Source organism: Passer domesticus, chromosome 8 (assembly GCF_036417665.1).
Source record: "Passer domesticus isolate bPasDom1 chromosome 8, bPasDom1.hap1, whole genome shotgun sequence".
Classification (NCBI taxonomy): domain Eukaryota; kingdom Metazoa; phylum Chordata; class Aves; order Passeriformes; family Passeridae; genus Passer; species Passer domesticus.
Window position 1 is genome coordinate 24,281,546 of NC_087481.1, and position 21,278 is coordinate 24,302,823.

Sequence of the window (21,278 nt, forward strand, 5' to 3'; positions counted from 1 at the left end):
CCCCTCTGCCCTGGAATCCCTGAGTGCTGCAGCCCCTCAGGCTCAGGGGCCTGGCACTCTATATATATATATATATATATATATATATATATATATACATCCACTCTCTATATATATATGTATAGTCCACTATAAGGAACCATTTCTTGCACAATCAAAAGAAATCTTGGGCCATGTGTGTGTGAATTTAAATGGGGGTCTCCATTTATGCCAGTGGGAATTCTGTTCAGCAACTGCCCATCCTTTATGATCACACTGTTAGTAACAGGAAACACAGTTTTGTAAAGAAATGGAAAAACATTGAAGACAATCTGAGATGCAATAAAAAATATTACTACACACCCCAGGCTGCAGAAAGCCAGTCAAAAATGAACTTCTTATTCCTTGGAGTTACATATGCAGACACTTCAAGCAAATTTTGTAAGATATATTTTTGCATACTTATTTCTGTACAAATGAAAACTGAACGACAAATTAGAAAAAAAATTAGTAGACAATATGAAAATGTACTCTTTAGTAGAAGAGACATTTAAATATTATACATGGGGTTGGTTAGGGGTTTTGAAGCCAGGTTTGCTTAACATGTAATTAAAGTTTAAAATATAGAGAATTTTTAGGAAGTCCACAAGTACCAGGTGAAATAAATGGGTTTTTTTAAAGATATCTGTGTAGAGGAAACACTGGACAGCTTCTTCCATGAACAAACATGTCTTCATCCTCAGTGCACCTGTTTTTTTCCTGTGGATATTTTGTAGAAATAGAAGAGCTGAACATACTTAGAGCAAAAAGCAGCTCTTCTGTGAATTATTTTTAAAATCTGGTTAAATTTCACCCTAAACTACAAAGAACTGCCTCCATATTGCTCAGCTCAAATAGAGGAATCCCAAGAGTAGGGGTGCCTATGTTAAGGCAAGAGCTTCCTTTGGCAAATCAATGCCTCTGGCCTGGAAATAGTACTTTCTAAAAACTTGTTGCGAGTGAATTCCATCACAGGAGGGACTTCCACAAAGATTTCACATGGAAAGTTTTACTTAACAATATAGAGGGAGTGAGCTAAATATTGAACTACCTAATGATACTCATGCTTCCCCACAGGAGGAAGCTGCACTGGCATTGACTTTACAAATGTATAGCTGAGTCAGGGACATTTTTACTTTGAAGAATGGGTACTGTGGCACCATTTCAGAATTCCAGTCAAGAACTGAGACTTGCCCTGTGTGTATGTATAGTACAAGATGGACTGTGCACTAAATACCTCATGAATGGTGAGATGGAAGACAAAAGCCTAAAAATTTGGGATGAGTGGAAGTTGAAAGACATGCTGATGATAAGGAAGAAAGCACTGAGTTTTTATTACTAACACATGTTTTGGGAATGTGCTACCCTAATTCTGCTTTTAGCCACTGCAAAGTCCCTGTAGTTAAAAATGCCACTCTAGTTCCAAGCTCAAAAACAACTCTGGGCCTGTCAAAACAGGGTGATATGATTAGAAGAATTATAGAAGCACAGCACCTGTAGCTTCAAATACTACAGAAAGTCCTTTCAGAAAGATAGAGGATAATTTCCCACAAATAGTTCATTAGAATTTCACACTGAGTTTCAACAGTGAAACACATATCTGTACAATATACAAGACACATTAAATGAAGCAAGCATTGGCATCCCTAAAGCTCCCACAATAACGTGGTTCTAGAATGACAGTGATAACTGAACAGATGGAGCAGATGTAGCACTGATACTACAAACAAAAGTATTTCAGGTTTGCACTGCACTGTTCAGTGGGACAAAGATTGATGAGCAGACAAAACTCAGCCTCTAAGAATACACCAAGCTCTGAGCATCTAAGCTTCGGCTGATCTGGAGGCCTAATAGAAACAATAATTATTTAATGGGAGGGGGCATGAAATGCCCACATCAGCAAAGTCCAGTACAGAAGGTGGCTCAGAGCCATTACCTGACCAGCATCAAAAAGTCAGTGGGGAGGAAATATTTGGGAGCAATAATCAAACCCAAGTCAAACTGTCAAGTTTATATTTCATAAATGTCACTGAAGCATTTGTAAAGGAAAGCTATTAAATCAATGATTTACTGAATAGTAGTTGTGTTTGAGAAGTCCCAACCAGCATGGATATTATCTGCTTATCAAACTGCACTCAGACAGAATTTTTAATGATCAAACTTTCCCATCACCTCAACTCACTCCCCAGAAGGCTTTGGCAGATAATCAATAGACAGCTGTCTGTGCACTACACAGAATTTACTCTGCTGCCTTCACTACTACAGTAAACTGAAATTCCCAACCTCAACACTGCACACTCCCAAGAAACAAAACCAATACAGCATTAGATAAAATTTTCCCAGCAGCAATATTCCTAGTTATAAATAAAGGTATCAATAAACATTCATGTCCCATTAGCACAACAAAATCTAAGAGAATGGGGAATACAGGGGATTACAATTAACCATACTGATCAGAAGCAGAGATTGATACCATGACATGATTTTTAAGTGCTCACTACCTACACACTGCACTGAAGAGCTTTGCAGGGCTTAAGTTTCAATTCTTAGTAACTTTTGGTAACATGAGCACAGATATTTCATGGTTGGTGTTGCTTTGTTCCTCTTTATGAGCATTTATTACCATTTAATCATTTCCTGCATACTAATCCATTATTTTTTAACTATATCATCATATGCAGAAGATAATAAAGTACAATGCTGCACAGAAGAAACAAAATTGGAAGAGAAATGGCTGTTAAGTATACTTTTACCTGAATTACTGCAATGTCATGACCCACAAAAACAAATCCTATGCCATTAGCATGGAAGCATCAGTTGTGTTCTTGCACCTTATTCTGCCATTTATCATTTTGTACTGTATTCCCCTTCCCACCTCAGCTTTAGGCAATCTTTCACTAATCCAAGCTCTCTATGTCATATAATCACATGGCTTATTGACATCTAATTCCTGTTTCAGCATGGAAAACCCACTGCTGTTAGCAGCGCAGGTGAGACAGTGTCTGCCTGAAGTTTATAGCTAACACATTAGGGTAAGATAGCACATCATTTAATTAACAATTGTATTCATAGTTGTTACACACATAAACTTGCCACTTAATGGTAAGGAATATTCACACAGTATTAACTTGACTGTATGCTGGACAATAACTAATTCTACTGGCTGAGTAACATGACTTCATATCTTAGGTTGAATCCACTTTCGGCTCGCTGATAAAGACCTAATGTAATTCACACGAAGCGAATATAATAATTAACACTAATCATTACCTTTAAAGAGGCTAAATATAGAATTAAAAACCCATTCCTGAGTGCCAGTGTTCAAAGGCGAGACTTGCTGAGAGCACACAGTGTGTTCCAGCCAGCCGCCAGGGCAGCTCGCAGGGCAGGAAAGGCAGAGGCTGTGACAGTGCCCGGGGAGGAACGGCAGCGAGGGACAGACACAGGGACAGGGACAGACACAGGGACGGGCACAGGGACGGGCACAGGGACCGGCACAGGGACGGACACGGGCACGGGGACGGGCACAGGGACGGGGACAGACACAGGGACGGGCACAGGGACGGGCACAGGGACGGGCACAGGGACGGGCACAGGGACGGGCACAGGGACGGCAGCTCCTGCAGCATAGCCCGCTCCCCAAACACGCCTTCGTTCCTGTTAACGCCTTTGTTCTTCTCTGAAAGCTGTTCAATGGTCGAAAATAACTCCTATCAAGCTATTCATTAGCCGTTCGGGAGAATCCTAAAACACAAGCGATGGCAGCAGGCAGCAGGGAGCCCGCCAGCCCTCCCTGCTGGAAATCCGCCGCCAGCTGCTGGGGGCTCGGCTGGTTTTCCCCTTCCCTCGCCGGGCTCTGCTCTGCCAGGTCCCCTCCGCAGCAGCACCCTCCAGCTCACAGGCTGCTGCACCGCAGCAGCACCGCAGCCCAGCCTGCAGCCTCTGCACCCCGCCGCAAACACGCCTGCTTCCCCTGCAGCCCTGCTCTCCTCCTTTCTTTACCTTCCCAACCTCCTCTCCTCTTCTGCCTTTTCCCCCAGACCCCTCTATCCCCCACAAGTGAACAAAAGGCCATTCAGCACATCACCAGGGCTGAGATTAACTCAACTGCTCTGCAAGAATGCATCGTAATTATTTCCCAAATTTGTACATAAAATACACTCCTTACTGTAACTGGAAAGAAAATATTTACTGGTCGTTTCTTTAGCACATGAAACTGCCAGGATTGTGATAAAAGTAGTGTAACATTTGGGGCAGAAAATCCACTAATAAGTAATTCTTAGAGTAGGAGTTTCAGATATTTGGTGAGGACATAGCATATAAAACACTTTATTTAAGATTTACAAAATCTGTTATTGTTTCCAGGTAACATAAGATTAAAAAATAAAATCCCATCATTTAAAGCCCACAAAAATCTAGAAGCTTAGATTATTTTCACATCAGCATTCTCATTTATGGTATACAATCACACGTGTTTTTACAGCCATTGAAAATAAAACATTCCTTCCATGACTTGAAACCAGCTCTTTTTCGAGCATACAAGAGACACCATAAACTGGATTAAAGCAAACCTACACAACTTTGGAACCCATATGTCAAACTTACAAAGTTTAAGAAAGTTAGTTCTCTGAGGACTAGAACTCCAATACATTATAAAACTTTTTCCATGTGAACCATTTATGCAAAAAGACACTAAAGAACAACTTTAAAGCTGACATAAAAAGAAAAACACGGAATGAGGTCCATTTCTAGTGCTATTCCATTCAGTTACACCACGGGTCAACTTGTCCCATGATCTGTAGAAATACTGTCGTGATTCAGCACAGTTAAAAAAAAAACCAAAAAACCAACTTTTTAATTAAAGCATTAAATACACTAGATAAACTAGGAAACAATTGTCAGAAATGTTTCAAATTAAAGTATAATTTCCACCGGTATTACATAAATTCATTCATCTTAAATACCTTTTGACTTTATGTTCTGAGAGCAAATTTATTTTGTCAAATGACTGCAAGATGCAAACAAGAATGAGCCATTATAATGCCAATATTACCTTAGTCAAGCAGATTAACTCTTGCTAATCATTAAATTACACATCTGGCCTGCTGCAGACTGAGGTGGCACCAAGTTCTAGTTAGCTATCTGGAAGTGCTCGGGGTGGTAGCTGAACACCCTGTGCGCGTAGGGCTCGCCGTCGCCCGCGGGTTTCGGTGCCGGGTAGCGGTGGTAGCTGTCGCCGTGGAAGTGCTCACAGTGCAGGCTGAGCCACTCTCGCTCAGTGCTGAACCTCTCGGCCTCGGCCAGGATCCTGGTCAGGGCCATGATGTAGCTCAGAGCCATCTGCAGGGTCTCGTACTTGGACAGTTTCTTGTCCTGCCCCCACTGCGGAACCACCTTCCTCAGGCGGTCGAAGGCCGTGTTGAGGCCCTGCATGCGACGCCTCTCGCGGGCGTTGGCAGCCAGCCTCCTCCTGGCAGCGTTCTCCATCCTCTCCGAGCTGCACCGCACGGCACAGCCCGCTCCGCTCCTGCACCGCGCGCCCGGCTCCACGCCCGAGGCCAGCTCACTGGAGTTACAGGTTTTCATGCAGCTTCGCTTTCACACGCACAGAGATCACCTAGCAAAAATTCGCTTTCTAAAAAGTGGTAAGGAAAGCACTCATGGAGTAGCCTTCGTACCACTTGAATCTGTTTCCTGATATCAATTATGGGGTATTTTTCTTGCCTTCTAAAAAATAAATATAATAAAATAGAACTTCTTCTGGAAACATCTGAAAATTTTCTTATCGTTGAAAGAAAGAAGCATTTTTTTGCCTTATGCTTTCATTCTTTAAATTTCTTAAATCTCAAAAAGAGAGAGAAAACAATGAAATCCCCATTCTCAAAATGTATGTTACGACGAAAACGGTCCGTTGAACCCGAGAAGGATCTTACTGGATTAAAGGCACAACAACTCCAAATGGCTGTTTCCAGTGAGAGAAGTCCTGATTCAGCCGAGGAGGGGATTTTGCGATGCTGAAGGGCTGTGCTCTGGAGCCGTGACCTCCCAAGAGAGATCTCTCTCCTGGCTCTGCTGGCCAGCAAGGATTGTGTGGAGCGGACCAGACGAGGCTTTATAGGAACGGCAAGAGCTGAACAGGTGGCAGCAGGTGGGCGGGCGGCACGCTGCTGCCATCCCAGCACCTTCCCACCCTGGGAACTACAGGGGGAAAAAGCCAAACAGCAAAATCCCAACATTACAGCCTTCATCTGCTGAGAAGTCTTCCAAAGCCATTCTGTCCAGCCCTAACAACTTGCCATCTGGAGTAGTGTCTGGCTGGCCCCACAAGACTCTGGGCAGTTAAGCAAAAGACCCTTTCAATGGATAATCTGTTGTAACTCAGGGGGGGGAAAAAAATCTCTGTGCATTGTAGCATTTGTACATTAAAACATGTGAAAATTCAGGCTAAATATTGAGGATAGAAGAATAACTGCATTAATCAAACAGGAGAAAGAGATAAAAGATACACAGCCAAGAATGCCACAGTTTTGCACATATGGTACCAAAATAAGTAAACTCAAATTATTAGAAACCCCTCAACCTTCACAATTTTAATGTTGTAGAAAGCACACAACATTGCAACCAGAGTAATATCTTAAGAAAAAAGGGGATTATATATTTGCCTGTCAGCAAACTCAAAGTCATTAGAATAATTTAAATACATTTAAACAGTTAAAATGTAGCAATAGATTTATGTAATAATTGCAAAAATATTTAGATGGGTTATGATAGTTATACACAAAAATATGTAAGCATACTAATCATCTGAAAATTGCCCTTTTTAATACACCCTATTAAAGTATATATGCGTATTTGACATGAATTAAAGGTGTATTTTTAGTAATATCTCTAAATAAGTGACAAGAATAAAAGAGGATGTGAAAAACAAAACTGCTTTCTGGCAGCAAGGGATCAATTCTGCTATAACTGAGATGCCAGAGGAGCCACAATATACACACACCCCTGCCCCATAATAACAACATCTTTCTTTTACTGTACTTGTATTGTACTAAAATCACAACTACATAAACTTACAAGGAAATATCACATGATCTTTTTATGATGTACACAAAAGGAAAAAAAAACCCTGCCACACAATGATTTATTATCTGTATTGATTTCAAACTTAATTAAATTGTTACCAGCATTCATAAATTAGTAACTTTTTTCATCAGAGACTGAACACTGTATATTTATTTAGAACTATAGCTCAATTGTTTTCATCATGACTCCAAAACTTGGTGTAGTTGTAAACAGCTGATTAATCCCTAGCAAAAGCAATGCCAATGAAATGAGGTTGAATAATCCAAAAACAATAGGATGCAATTGAACACTAATGGACTCCAGCATGACAGATGTTGGACGTCGGCTGTTACGCCCAGTTGCTCTGCTCTTAATATTCCGCATCCTAATGATCATGAGCAGAGATGATAGGTGGGGTAGGGAGTCTCCATTATCCCATTATCAAAATGTATGCCACTTCTTCAATTTTTAAAGAAGTGCAACTTGGTCACGTTTCATTAGAAATTTTCCACTCGGCTATCTGTGTGCGCTGACCTGTTCTCCAAACATAAAGAGCCACTACCACTCGCTAAAGTGCCACTTTCTGACCTGTGTGAGAACAGCTCCCTCCAAAAACCCACAGAAACATATGTCTTCCCTAAAGGATCAGCAATTAGAGCTTGTGAGATTTCTGTTTCTGAAGATGCTCCATGGGAAGCACTGCATGTGCAGTAGAGAAGATCCCCATCTGATCTTCGTGCTACTGCTAAAGCATATTTCAGTGCTCCTGCAGCCTTCTAGCCCTAATAAGTCTGTTGGTTAAACCCTATGTCTCTTACAATGAATGTCAAACAATTTTTCATGTAAAAGAACACCAGAGAATTAAGGTGTTCTGTAAGTTAATAAATACTGTGTGTTCTCATGAGAGCTGCTACTCAATTCAGGTAGTTAATCACTCTTCATCTTAAAGAGTGCTGCTAACATCATGCCATAAACACAAAAAGCTCCAATTTAAAATAGAGTACTGTATTTTTTCACTCAGCAGCAGTTTTCTTTTTTTAATCTAATATGTCTTGAAAGTATAAATTATAATGAAGATTTCAAATTTATTGAAAATCACAGTGATTCAGAAATTTTGTGTTCTCCTTCACTAATGCACAGTAAGCCAGTACACAGCAGTGCTCTTAATTCTCCCTCCCTAATTGATTCACCACCATCATCATGCTTTGACTAACATACTGCTGTAATCTCAGGAGAGAAGCTGTGATTTATCTCTCCTACTGAACACGCTGTAAACTTCTGCTTAAATGATTTACTATCAAATCACAGGACAAGAGCCCAGATCCCTTTAGACTAATAATAGGATTTTATAGCTCATAGGCAAAGCTAAAAAATGCTGGCTTATCAAAATACCTGGTTTTCATAACTTAAAATTTTGTAAAGTTCCTGCTTTATGAAAGCAAAATAAAAAATGTATCAAGGTCTTATTCATACAAGCTAGTTAATTTGCACATCCCCACTGCATAGCCTTATCATAGTGTTACCTCAAACTAAAAAATAATCTGCTTTATTGCTCAGTGAGTAAGAGAAAGGGTATCTATGGGAATTTTCACAGGTTTCCTTCACTCAGTTTGATTTCCTGTATATTTCAGCTTGTCTTAATTAGTTCTTATGTAATCTTATTCCCTCCTCTCTTTACTTTTAATAATTCCTCATATATATTACTATTTTAAATATTTTTACATTATTATCAATATTTTTATTACATTTTATTTTTAAAAGATACTATATATCCTGATGTGATAAATTGCTGTGGTGCTAAAACTTTTTCTTAAATCCTAACTTATATTAGTTTAATGGGTTTCATTTCCCAAAAAATTCCCTTTTACTCTTTTTTTTCCTCATAATCTTGAGGCAGAAAAACACCAACATCACCAGAAAGAAGTTCTGTGTCTACCCAGTTGCTCAAATTTCAATCTTTGATTCTCTAACTATGCAGGTACCAACGTAGTGTTACTCCATGATCCTTGCAGCATTATTCCTGTGTCATATTTTAATTCTAAACCAGTATCATTAATCAAAATATTATGTTTCACTCAGAGAAAAACAAGAGACAGATAAGAATGCTATTTCAGTCATAAACCAGATTATTTTAGCAACTTCAAGTCACCACCAATATTAGGAAAATTAAGGAGAGGTTCAGTCCATTAAAGAAATTAGGTAGTTTCAGGATTTATGACTACATACATAAACCCATTCAAAATTGTCTGCTAGGTATCCAAGTTAAAAACGCAGATGCAATTAGTGCAGCACCCACTAAGAGATGGATGCCTTTCACCGGTACTACTATGAAAAACACGATCTAATTACTTTTATTACTTTTATTGGGGATTGACTGGGACCAGATATAAATTTAAAATGAAGTGAAAGCAATATTTCTGGTTAAACTCTAATTCCTCCCTACTTTCTCTACCTATATTTACAAAAACATATACAAGCAATGTATCAAAACAAGAATCTTACCTCTCCCTTCCAGGCAGAACTATTTCCTCCCAGGTAGGACCTTTCTAAAAGGCTCAGGACTCCTCACCCTGCCGTTCACCCTGAGCAAAGCAGAAGGGATGGCATGCTATATGCTGCCTAATTAAGAGCAGGTGGGAAACTACCAAAGCATGGCCATCCTTAAGGGCCCCACTTCTTGCAACACTTGACACAGCTCACAAGACAGGCTGGAAATCCATGGTGTGCAGAATCACTTCTTTTCCTGCCTTGGTTGTTTGCATTGTTGTCCCTGTCACAGCTACAGAAGGATCCAAACCCAAAAATTCACTAGAGAATGTTGTATCCTGCAGGGACAGTTAGTAACTAACACTGGAAATGGAATAACAATAACAGCTGCGGGAGGAGTTTGTAGTCATTTCACCTGGGGCTTCCCACCCTGGCACTGGACACCTTTTCCTATAAAGTAACAGAGCAGTTCCCTTTCCTCCTCAGGCTCTCTGGGCTGAGCTCTCCTTCCCAGCAGCCAGGTAACTGTCCCAGCTGCACCTCAGGCTCTCTCTGCCATCCCAGTTACCACTCCTCAATTCACCATTTCTCTTCTGTTTCACATTATCCTTCTCACCTCCTCCAGGTGAGGCTCAAAAAAGCCTCAGGGGTTTTTTTTGAAACAGGAGGTCAGAAACCTCTTAAAAAAACAAAAAAGGAGAAAGGAGTCCTCTTACCACATTACTAGAGGAATGTGTCTTGAACATTTAACTGTTCACCTAACATTATATATTGAATTTGGCTACATTAGTTATCTTTGTATACGCACACAATAGATGATGAAAGAAGTTTCCACCTAGAATGACACTGCAACCCACTGCCCCACAAGAGCAGCAAAAAAGCTCTGAGGTATTACAAAGCTAGTGAATTTTCCAAGTATCACACACATGGCATGTGCTTAAAAATACAGTTGTTTGTCAAGACCAGCTGCACCTGCACTGCTCAGCAATTTGCAAAAGCTGTCCTGATGTTTTTCACAAGGGAACCTACAACACACCAGGGCACACACAGCAACCTGGCACAACGCTCACTGCTCCAGCAGAACTGGGCAAGGAAGCTTGGCTGCTGCAGGACCACAGCTGTGGCAGCTTTGTTCCACAGCTGAACCAACTAGTCTGGCTAAATACTGACTCTCTGTTCATCTTTCAGCTGTGAATTAACTTGAGCAGCACTACCTCCAGTACCACTGGGCAATACAAATTTTAAAAGAAGTTAAATTTACTTGTTAAGCATTACATAGGCATTCTGACACAGGCAAGAGCAGAACCCATTTATTTAAAGTTTCTCTAAACACCTTTTATTTTCCTATATACTCAGTTTCAATGAGACAAGAGTCTTCCAGGGAAGACCTTCCATTAGTCTTCCATAGCTTGAGAATTATTAAAAGCACTGTGCATGCTCTACACCATGAACCAGATGAGGGAAGGAATCTATTTTATCTTCCTGATTCCAAACAGGAATTACTGTTTCTGTGATCTCTAATAGATGTTTTCCTAAGCTGTTCTATAAAACCTCTAACAGGGTAATCAGCAGCACAAGTGGTAGATCATTATCTTTTCATAGATCAGATACCTCAGGATTAGAAAGATGAAATAGATGGTCAGGACATACTCCATCAGCTGATTTGACCACATTTCCTCTCAGCAGAAGGAATTATAAACTCAGGACTCCTGGGTTCAGCACCAGAGTCTGGAGAGAGCAATTCTCCAGAGGTTGTTCATCTCTCAGTTCTGAGGCTCTTACCTTAGTCCTATTCTCCCCTCCTCTTTTCTAACTTTTTCAGGCGTCTCTCATCCAGTTATCACCCTGCCCATTCCTCACACCTGTGCATCACAGTCACCTCTGTAAAATACAAGGGGCTCTTTGAGGTTACAGGGATGGCAGCTCTCATGTTTACCCCCTGTGCCCACTGCCCTCCAAATGCCATTGGCTGGTCCTTTTAGCCTCAAACCAGAAATGTTTTATTCCAAACAGCTTCTGCAGAGGTGGCAACAGCGAAAGCCCAACTATTTATGAATCTGCCTGTATATTAGGATGTGTGCACATGTTTTTAGAACTTTATAAATGTAGCTGAATTGAATGGAATGCTTGACACTGCAGCAACACCACTGCTACAAATGAAACAAAACCAAAAATCCCAAGCTTGCTGCAAAGAATGGATGAACCAAAATATTTTAATAGGAAATCAGCTGTGCTCTTCCTTAATCAACAGACATGGTCAGACAGCCTCAAGCAGAAAGTATGATTTGTTATTACATTTTACCTGCTGACAGGTCAGCCTTTTGCTGGATCAGGTGGTGTTATGGCTTTTCTGTCCCTAGGAGCTGCTTCCTCCCAAACACCAGCATGGGAGGCCTCAGACTGAGCCAGTTCCCCACACCAACCTTGTGAAAAGACAATCTTTCTTACATTGTAGTTAGTTACTCTTAAATTACCTATTTGCTATGACATCAGAAGCACAAAAAATACATTAACATTATTGCAATCACTGCTAAAAAACCCCTCAATTTCATTTGCTCTACATTTTAAAAAAATACCAGGACCATTCACAAGTTAGCCTTTAATTTTTTTCCTTTGGAATTGAGTGGAAAGCCTACAAAAAGTCCTAAAAATAGAAACTGAATGGGTAACTATGCTGAGAGACAGTATGGAAATTCATCATGGAACAAAATTAATTTTCTAGAAGACTCTTCCCAGCTGTTGAAGATCAAATATCAAGGTGTGAACAAACAACCCCTTTTTATTTTTTGATAACCTTCTTTCTCTTAATCCCTGGGGATTGTATTCCTGATACACAGGAGAACTAAACCTGTTCATACAGTATCTACAGGCTTTGGTATTGGCAATGAACTGAGTTAAGCACAGCCTATGGAAGAGAGAGCTGTTACAGGAGTGGATCTTTCTGTTTACTCCTGAGGGGAAAAAGGAGCAGAGAAAGGCAGATATAAAATGTGTGTCATGGTATCAAAAGAGAGGAGTGTAAGAATGTGCTCCCACTGAGTTTCCCAAATACCTCATCAGAAAAAATCTTATTTACAATCAAACAAACAAAAAACCTGCTTGCACATGCAGATTTTGGTCAAGCAAGGAGTTTGGTGTACTTCAAAAGCAGGAAAAAAATTGCAGCATTTTATTACTGAATTACGTCCTATTTTATTAAAACTTTTCTGCATCATTTCCAACTGTGAAAAAAATGCACTCCCTGAGTGAAAGCACCATTTCTCTCCCCAGACATGAACAGCTAGTCCATCTCACTTCTAGTGAGGTTTTTTCCCTCACATGCCAACTGTCCAGGGGACAGGACCAATGACAGCCACTCTGAACATTCTGCTTGTTGTTCCTTACACCAAAAACGTTGATTTCCTCAATTCTTTCCTACAGTGAAAAGTCCCTCTCTACTGTCTATTCTCTATCAAGAAGGATAAAGACCTCAGACTGGAGCTGACCTCTTCCCTGCACCTGTTGCCACAAAACCCAAGGAGAGGTGGAAATGAGTGCTGCCATCCACTCGTGGGACACTGACTTGTGACTTGAAACCTGCAACCTGCTTCACTCCAAGAACAGAAATAATGGATGTGCAGAACAATACAAGGTAGTTTAAGGATGAAAATGAGGGTGGAATTTGTTGAAAACAGAAATACTTCTTGACAAGTAGACAAAAAACAAAAGCCAGTAGAGAATGGTCTCCTTTTTGAGAAGCAGAAAAGGAAGAAGCTCTGTGTGGAATAAAATATAGTACCTAATGCCATGAACCTCTAAAGACCTGAATATATTTAATATTCAGCCCAAAGTAATCTCACTGAATTTAAAGGCAGTCTGCTTACAATATTAGACAGCAGCACCTGGAATTTCAGGGAAAAAAGAAAAGTGATAAAAGGCAATGGGAAAAAACAAGGGCCACAAGATGAGATATAAGCAGAGATACAGGCAGGAGTAGAAAGTGACAATAATAAAACATGGGAAGGTTTCAAATGGACTGAGCTGCAACAGTTTGCAGTAGCAGGAACACACAGTCCCTAAGATTAGAAAGTGTCTTTGTTTTATTTCTTCTCCAGCCCTCTGACTGATTGTTGTACCTTGGAAATGAATTACAGTTATACAGCTGGTTCCTAGCCAATTAGGAAGAAGACTCTCATAACTCCTCATCTCCCAAAAACATAATTAATGCTACAGTTAATGTTGCTTGCTCAAAACAAAATCGTGTATAGATCAGTTTATTGACTAATAAAAATACAAGAAGGAACAACAGAGAGAGTGATGCCAAAGGATGCTGTAACCTTTTTATAAAATCATTTTTCACTTCAGAAGGAGTTATTTTCTTGTGTAAACAGGCATAAAATTACTACCCAGCGCCCTGCTTCTCATTGATTTCTACTTGGCACAGTTTGCCAGATGCTGTTTGGTCTAAGTGCTGCCTTGACCTGCCCTGGTGACGCTGGCCCCTCTCTGCTTTGTGGCAGCATTTTCCCAGCGGGGAGGTCCCACCCCTCTCATAGTTCAGTTGCAACTTTTGCTAAAGGCTCAGAGGTTACCCATATGTTGTAGTGGAGGGGCCAGCCTGGCTGGAATTAACTCGGGAGTGGCGTCCAGCTTTGTGGCTGGAGCTGGCCCAGAGGAGATTATAAATGCCCCAAAACTAATTAAATATTTTGTCTCCTGCTGGTAAACAAAGGCGAATGAGGGCAAAAATACGAAATGCCTGATTTAACTAGGATCTGTAAGTAGCTTGACAACAGCAACCCTGAAGCCAGTGATGCATGATTTAAAAGCCCCTAATGGGTCAAAGCTGTTACACAAATGAGACTTTTGTCGATTATCCTTCACTTTATATATTTGCAGAACTGTTACATAAATGTACTTCCTATCAGTTGCCAGAGCACTTCACAGGAGCCTTTCTGGGGTAAGAGCCATGCAGCCCACATATTTGTTTGGAAGCTTTCTTAACTTTCACTTTTGCACTGAAGAAATACAGAAAGTAAATATAACTACCAAGGAAATAGGTACAAATAAGAAGTGATAGCATTTTCAGTAACATTTTCAAGGATTTGAACTGTCATGTGCTGCTTCATAAAAATGAGAGAGAAGAATTCTCAGTTAATAACAGACCTAGTAAAATGTTTTCAATTCCATTTTCTCAGCTAAGTGCCTTCTTCTAGGCACTTATATTTAAATTTGTATCTATAAAATACATATAGAACATATCTAATCAGTTAAATTATTTAAATGAAGAATAATATATATCTAATCAGTTAAATTATTTAAATAATGGATCACATGATTTTGATATATATAATTCAGATTTCATGTATTCAGTTATGTAAATCAAAAATCCACTCTCGTGGCATTTTAAATATTGTATGTCCATAAAGATATACTATCACTGCTGCAGACTTAGTTTCTTTTCTCTTAGAAATATGTAAGAATTGTCACATAAATATTCCATGACAATGTTTTAGAAGGTTAAGTGATGAAAAGTCTCACAAAAATCCCATTATGAAAGAAAACGAGAATTGTAATTTGATGTTCTGTATACTAATTTCCCATTTATGTTAACTTCACTGTGTTTCTGCAATCTTACTGCAGCTAATGGGACTAATCCAGTATCCAAAGGGAAAAATAGCTATAAGGTTTGGTTGTCCAGGACCACAGTGCATAACGCTGTAAACTAGAAAGTGACTTGTTCATGTTCACCTCATCTGGGAGGACATGTGTTTAATCTTTCTATTTTCCATAAGCTCAGTTTTATTAGCTTTTTTTGAAAAAACCTTTACAGTAAGGTTATCTTTATCTTCTGAAATTTGAAACTTACTCAAAAATGGCAAAGATCTAGTATATGAGTGAAAGAAAAGGAAACCTTTAAACAAATTGATGTGTATATATATACACACACATATAAAATATTTTATATATATATAACTTCAATTTTATTGTACTTTACCACTAGATCTTTACTTTATAATTTAACTGTTATGCAAACTAAGTAATCCTCAGTCACTTTAAGTAAATGTTTACACTAAGGGCTGATGTTGCAATTACTGCTTTCCAAATTAAGGAGGAACTCTTGGAGCTCTCTTGCTCTGCACCCTGCCCAGACAGCTGAGGGCCCACGCACACACTCATATTCCACATCTGCTCTTTTGTCTGGATGGACAGCAGGACGCCACAGAGGTTTCCCCATCAAAGAGAGGCAATTCTAAAAGATTAAGATGTTCTAGTTAGGCACATGGTAACATTTGATGTTCCAGATTTTCAGCTCTCCCAAGTCACATTTGTGAGCTCTAATGAATTGGAGGTGGCAGGTGTATCCTAAAAGCTACCAGCAAAGGCAGTTGTGAATAAAGAAACACTTAATGTCATGCCTGCTAATAGTTAATGCTGGCTCAGAATGCACAAAGGACAATGTTTCCCATCAGGCACAATAGAATAAAGTGATAAGCCACAGCTAGGAGGAAAAAAAATCTCACTGCACTCCATGTACACAGCAAAAGGACTGAACATTTGATATCTAAAAGCTAGGTATTGCCTTTTTTCTCCCATGGAGCGAATTGTTTCTCTTAATTCCTTATTTCAGGATTTCAAGAGTCTTGAAAGTCAGCATTGTATCAGATTTCAGTGAAGTTTTCTTCTGAATTTTTGAATTCTACAAACTTGAGAATGGGAAAGTAAATTATTATCTTAGTGGAACTTAATTATTATCACAGTGGAAATTTTAAATTAAGAGTTCTAATAATTTTTTACAGAAATATTTTCAGCCACTGCTGTTATACAAGTTTCCTTCTTTCCACACAAAATAAATTACACAATCATTCTTATTTAATTGCATACATCATGATTTATGTAAACAATTACTCATGGACTTTAATTCCCATAAAAAATGCAGGAAGGCAGCTCTATTTCCATTGCAGCTGGCCTTATTCACATCCAATTGAGAAGTGAAAAGATATGTATTAATTTTTTTTCTTACAATTTAGAAAAAAAAAAGTCTGACCACAGTAATAATTACACTTGTGTAATTCAGACTCACAGAAAAATGTGCCTCTGATGAAAGTGCTATTGATTTGAAGAATTAGGGATGCTTTTAAAGTCAAACACGAGGAAAACTTGCGAGGAATATGGGTGACAAAACAGGAACATGTATGTGTGGCTGGACAGGAGACATGAGCCTGTCTCTACTTTTTTCAGCAAGGCTGTTTTCCAGACAGGGTGTTGATATTTTCTCCCCCAAAGCAAAAAAGTTTCAATAAATTGCACAAGGCCTTTGCACAGGCCCAGTTAGAACCATGTAAGAAGATTTCTCCTAGTTAAGACAAGACTGCCACAATCAGTGTCAGCTGTCACTAAAAGAACAAGATGCCTGAAAACAACTGAGGAGAGGAAACAAACACACAGAACTTAAGGTATCTCCTGCTTTTCCTTGGCTGGCAGGAAAGCCTAACAGAAGCAATGAATTCATATTGTACTGTTCTAAGGATCAAGATCCCACTTTGTTTTTCTCCATCTCAAAATCCTAAGGCATAACACAACCTAATCCACACTCCCAATCAGCCAGGAATGCAGCAAAGACCACCTTCTACATACAGTTCCCTTTGGAACTGGCTGCACTGCTCTTCAGTCAGTGCCAGTGCTCAATAAGACAATCAAATCCTTTGTTAAGAACTTCCAAAATGAAACAGAAATACCAATTAACTGGTATTCTGTCTGGAACTAATTTAATTCAAAGGTGTCTTCTAGTACCTTGGGACATGGTGTGTTCTGCTCTGGAGAGAATCAATCGGTGAGAGATTGATGAAGGGGTGGGGAGGTCAGGTTTGCAAATACAGAACCATCTGCAGAGTCTCCTGGGCTGGTACCTGCAGCATAGTAATTTACAGGAGCAGGTGTTTCCTTTTAATCTACATTTTTTTTCTGCTGAAATTGTAACTTTATTAAAAAGTGCCTGCAGTTTATTATTAACAGGGTACTTTGTTCATTTTTGCTATTAACTGACTGCTGAAAGGTCTCTGAAAATTTTAATGCCCATAATCCTTAAAAATACAGTTAAGAAAAGAGGCTGTGATGTTAATTATGGAAGTCAACCAGACACATCTTTAGAAAGCTGCTATTGTGTAAACACAATAAAGCCCAAAAGTCTGTTCTTAAAATAGAATTATATTGTTCAGGAATGAGCCATTTCTTCCTAAATAAGGGTGACTGAAATGATTCTAGCCGTGAAGATTCTAATTTATTTTTGTTTATAGCCATAATTAGTTATGGAGAAAGGAAGCTTTCTGAAACAGAAAAAAATTTCAAGAATTCCAGCTGGAATTTCCCACCTTGGTAGGATGGGCACTCTGGTCAGTCCCCTTTGGTTTGGCTCCAAAGCACAGCAAAGGTCAATAAAGAAGACATTTGAAGTCAGACTCAGGTTCCTGGCTTTGCTGCACCTCACACCCTGCTCCAGCTCTGCTGTAATCCACATCATCTCTTCCCAGGCCTAGCATCTCCCAACCTGACTGCCACATCATCCAAACTGGCTGTGCAAGGGTTTGAACAGTGCCCACATTGTCTCCACTCAGGCATTGCACCTCCTGCTCCTCACACACCTCCTTCAGCTCCTTCACCTCAGCCTCTCCACAATCCCACAAATGTTCTGCAGAATTTTCCTTGGGTTTGCCTCATGTACTTTACCTGCCTGTAACTCCTACCAGCACAAAAATGACACACAGGGAAGCAGTTTCCTGGTTTGGGTGTACCACCAAAAAAGTCACAGAACACTGCAATGTGAATAAACCTTGGGCTTATAGGAATCACAGCATTAAAATCCAAGGAATATCCTTCATTCCCAATCAACGAGGAAAAACCCAAGTAAAAAAAAAAAAAAAAAAAACAGAGAATTTTTTTGTTTTTCATGTTCTGCTTTAGACATTAAATCTAAATGTCTTAGTCTAAGACCAACTTCCTAGGGAAAAAATCCATACACACCATTGACTATCTGGTCATATCCTAGGTTTTATTCTTCCACTTTCCTATTCTTTGGAAATTTTTATTTATGGTTTGCAGTAAACTTCAGGAAAGAAAAGGACAGTGACTCAGCAACTGAGAAAAATCCCTTGTTCTGTGTTTTTGTTTAAGTCTCTTAATTTCAAGACAGATTTACTCCTTGGGGGAAAAAAATAGATGTGAGAATAAAATGTGCCTAATTGGCAGATTTTTCAGTTTTTAATTGAACTAATTTAATTTTTACTTGACCCAGCATCAGCCTTTATTTTAATTTAGGTTTTGGTTTTGTTTTTTTTTACTTCTGGGAAGGTTCCCTCTGTTCCCGGCATGTTTCCCTGTCACTCTGATGAATACTGAGACAAAGAAATCTTTCCTTTCCCAGAAATAACTGCCTCATCTGTTGCTAATTTCCCTTCCTATCCCTTATGGAACACATGGCTCCTTTCTATGACCTCTTACTGTGTGCACATTCATGAAGTCTTTATAATTTCCTATTCTTGCAAAACTTTCCAAATTTAATAACACCTTTTAATGTATGTTTTCTGTCTATTCTCATCTAAATAATGCACAAGAAGTGCAAAGTAGTTTCATGACTCCTATAGGCAAACCTGTTAAATGGCTTATTGAATTATTCCCATTTTCTTTACATCCCTTTAAGCTCTACATTCATTTCCATAGCAATAGATTTTGGTATGGTTTCTGTTCCTCACTAAAATTTCCTGTTTTGCCTCCTTCCTCATGGCTTTCTGCTTTCCTCCTGGCCCCTACATGAGTGTGTCCCTGCAGAGGCACATGCCTAAGAAGCAAAATAAGCAAAAGGGCATTTAAATGTTCACGTCTGGGCTGCTGGATCTAGCCATGGATTTACTCCAGCCTTACAGTGGCCTGAAGCTTCTGTTGGACTCTCTCACAATAAATAACACTCAAGTGCACAGGAATTTTTGGAATTGTATTTCCCTTCATGTGATTTGCTCTTGGTTCAACACATCTCTATGCCACCAGTCTTAATTAGGAGAGCAGCACAAAACAGTTCTGCAAATCCTCTGCACCACAAACACTAAACAAATCCTCTGCAAAAAGATGTGAAACAAGGCCACACAAGTTCTAAATAACATTACTTTAAGTTTGCACAACCTATTTTTTTATATGGGAAGACAGAATTTGTCACAACTGATTTCCTTTACTGTTAACTGAAATGTGCAATACATTAAAATAAGTCTTAGTGAATAATCAGGATCAGCTGGTCAGCTACACAATATTTCAGAATAAAGTTGCTCCTCAGAAAATAAGTGCTTTTTCTTGCCACTCTCAGCAGCCTTAGTTGTTTTGCATATGGTTGCATGTTTAATTAGCAATCTTTCTGTAAATGTCTGCAATTAGACAATGATGATTAATAAAATAACTCCTTTAAAGCTCCATTTAGGCAGCAGAACTGCACAATCAGGTATAATTAATTCATCATTAATAAATCATGGCTGATTAACTAATACGTTGATTACAAACACATTACTGCATAGCCTCCCACCTGAGCTCTGGTGATTTTTCTATCCTGAAAAGAAATAGAGACAAAGTAGTAGTAAACTACAAAAAAAAATGCTTTAAGCAGCAAAGATATTCGTTTGGTCAGGAAATTTAGATAACAAGACTCTTTGAAATGTATGGGCCATGTTCATTATTAGTCCTCTTGAGTAAAAGAAATTATTGTACTGTCTATTTGTTAAATGTGGATGGGTGAACAATAACTGGTTCTTTAGTTCACTTATACTCCTAAGGAAGGCTTTTTTTCCACAAGCCTTTCTGATTATGGGCCAGATTCAGCCTTTGCCTAAGCCATCAGGAAGAATGAGATGCAGCAGCACTGCTGCTCCAGAAGCCAGGAAGAACCCAGGAACAACCCAGGGAACAATGTGAGCTGTGGGGACAGCAGGCCAGGGCCAAAGCTGCCACAGCAGCTGAGCTGCCACAGCTGTGATCTGCACCTGATCACAGGTCCAGGGTTATAAATCATACTGCAGCTCCACCAACTCCAGCAAGACTGAAGACAGGAGAAGAATGTGCATTTCATTTGGACACTCCTTTTGCTTGCCACCTAGCCTCTGAGTTGAGGAGCACATTTAAATCACATTTTTGGTGTGTTCTTTCTAGCTGCAGGAGATAGAATTTTCTATTTAAACTAAGATTCTCACACTTGTCCAGCTACTTGGACTTAAGATGTAACTAACAAGTTCTGATAAAATTCAAAATAAATGGAAAGAAGGGAACTTGGCACAACTAAGTTCCTGCTGATTTACAAGGGGATGACATCCAACTGCTCCCATAGTATTAGGCTGTCTTCTGAATTCAAAACACGTCACCCTGAAATATTGCAAAGAACTAAAGCAAAGGTTAAGACAGAGGTGACTTGAAAGGGAAAAGTTTTAGCTAGAGTAACTGAAAGTTCCATATTCCTAATACATCCAGTGAAAGACCACATCATGGTGACAAAATCTGAAGCAGTACATTCCATAAAGATTATAGAAGAAGCTTTCAGTTTAGGAGAAAATCTTCAGGTTTTGAAAAATAATTGACATTGCTGTAACCAATAAAGATTCCCCTCAGATCTTAATCAGCTTCATGTGCATCACAAGGTCAATCTGTTAAATCTACTAAACCTTTAATTAAATGTTGACTAAGCAGCAGTGCTAGGATCAAAG

The 21,278-nt window shown here is 39.3% G+C and overlaps 1 protein-coding gene across 1 annotated transcript; it reads right to left on the reverse strand.

The window, feature by feature from the left end:
- Window positions 1-4,331: 4,331 nt before the first annotated feature.
- On the reverse strand, window positions 4,332-21,198 carry ATOH7 (atonal bHLH transcription factor 7). The gene has a single exon (XM_064429713.1). It carries the CDS (start codon window positions 5,602-5,604, stop codon window positions 5,149-5,151), a length of 456 nt encoding a protein of 151 aa, XP_064285783.1. The 5' UTR covers window positions 5,605-21,198; the 3' UTR covers window positions 4,332-5,148.
- Between the last annotated feature and the right edge of the window lie 80 nt (window positions 21,199-21,278).

Coding starts and splice junctions, on each gene's coding strand:
- ATOH7 (XM_064429713.1), bottom strand. CDS start 5,604: ATGAAAACCTGTAACTCCAGTGAGCTGGCCTCGGGCGTGGAGCCGGGC.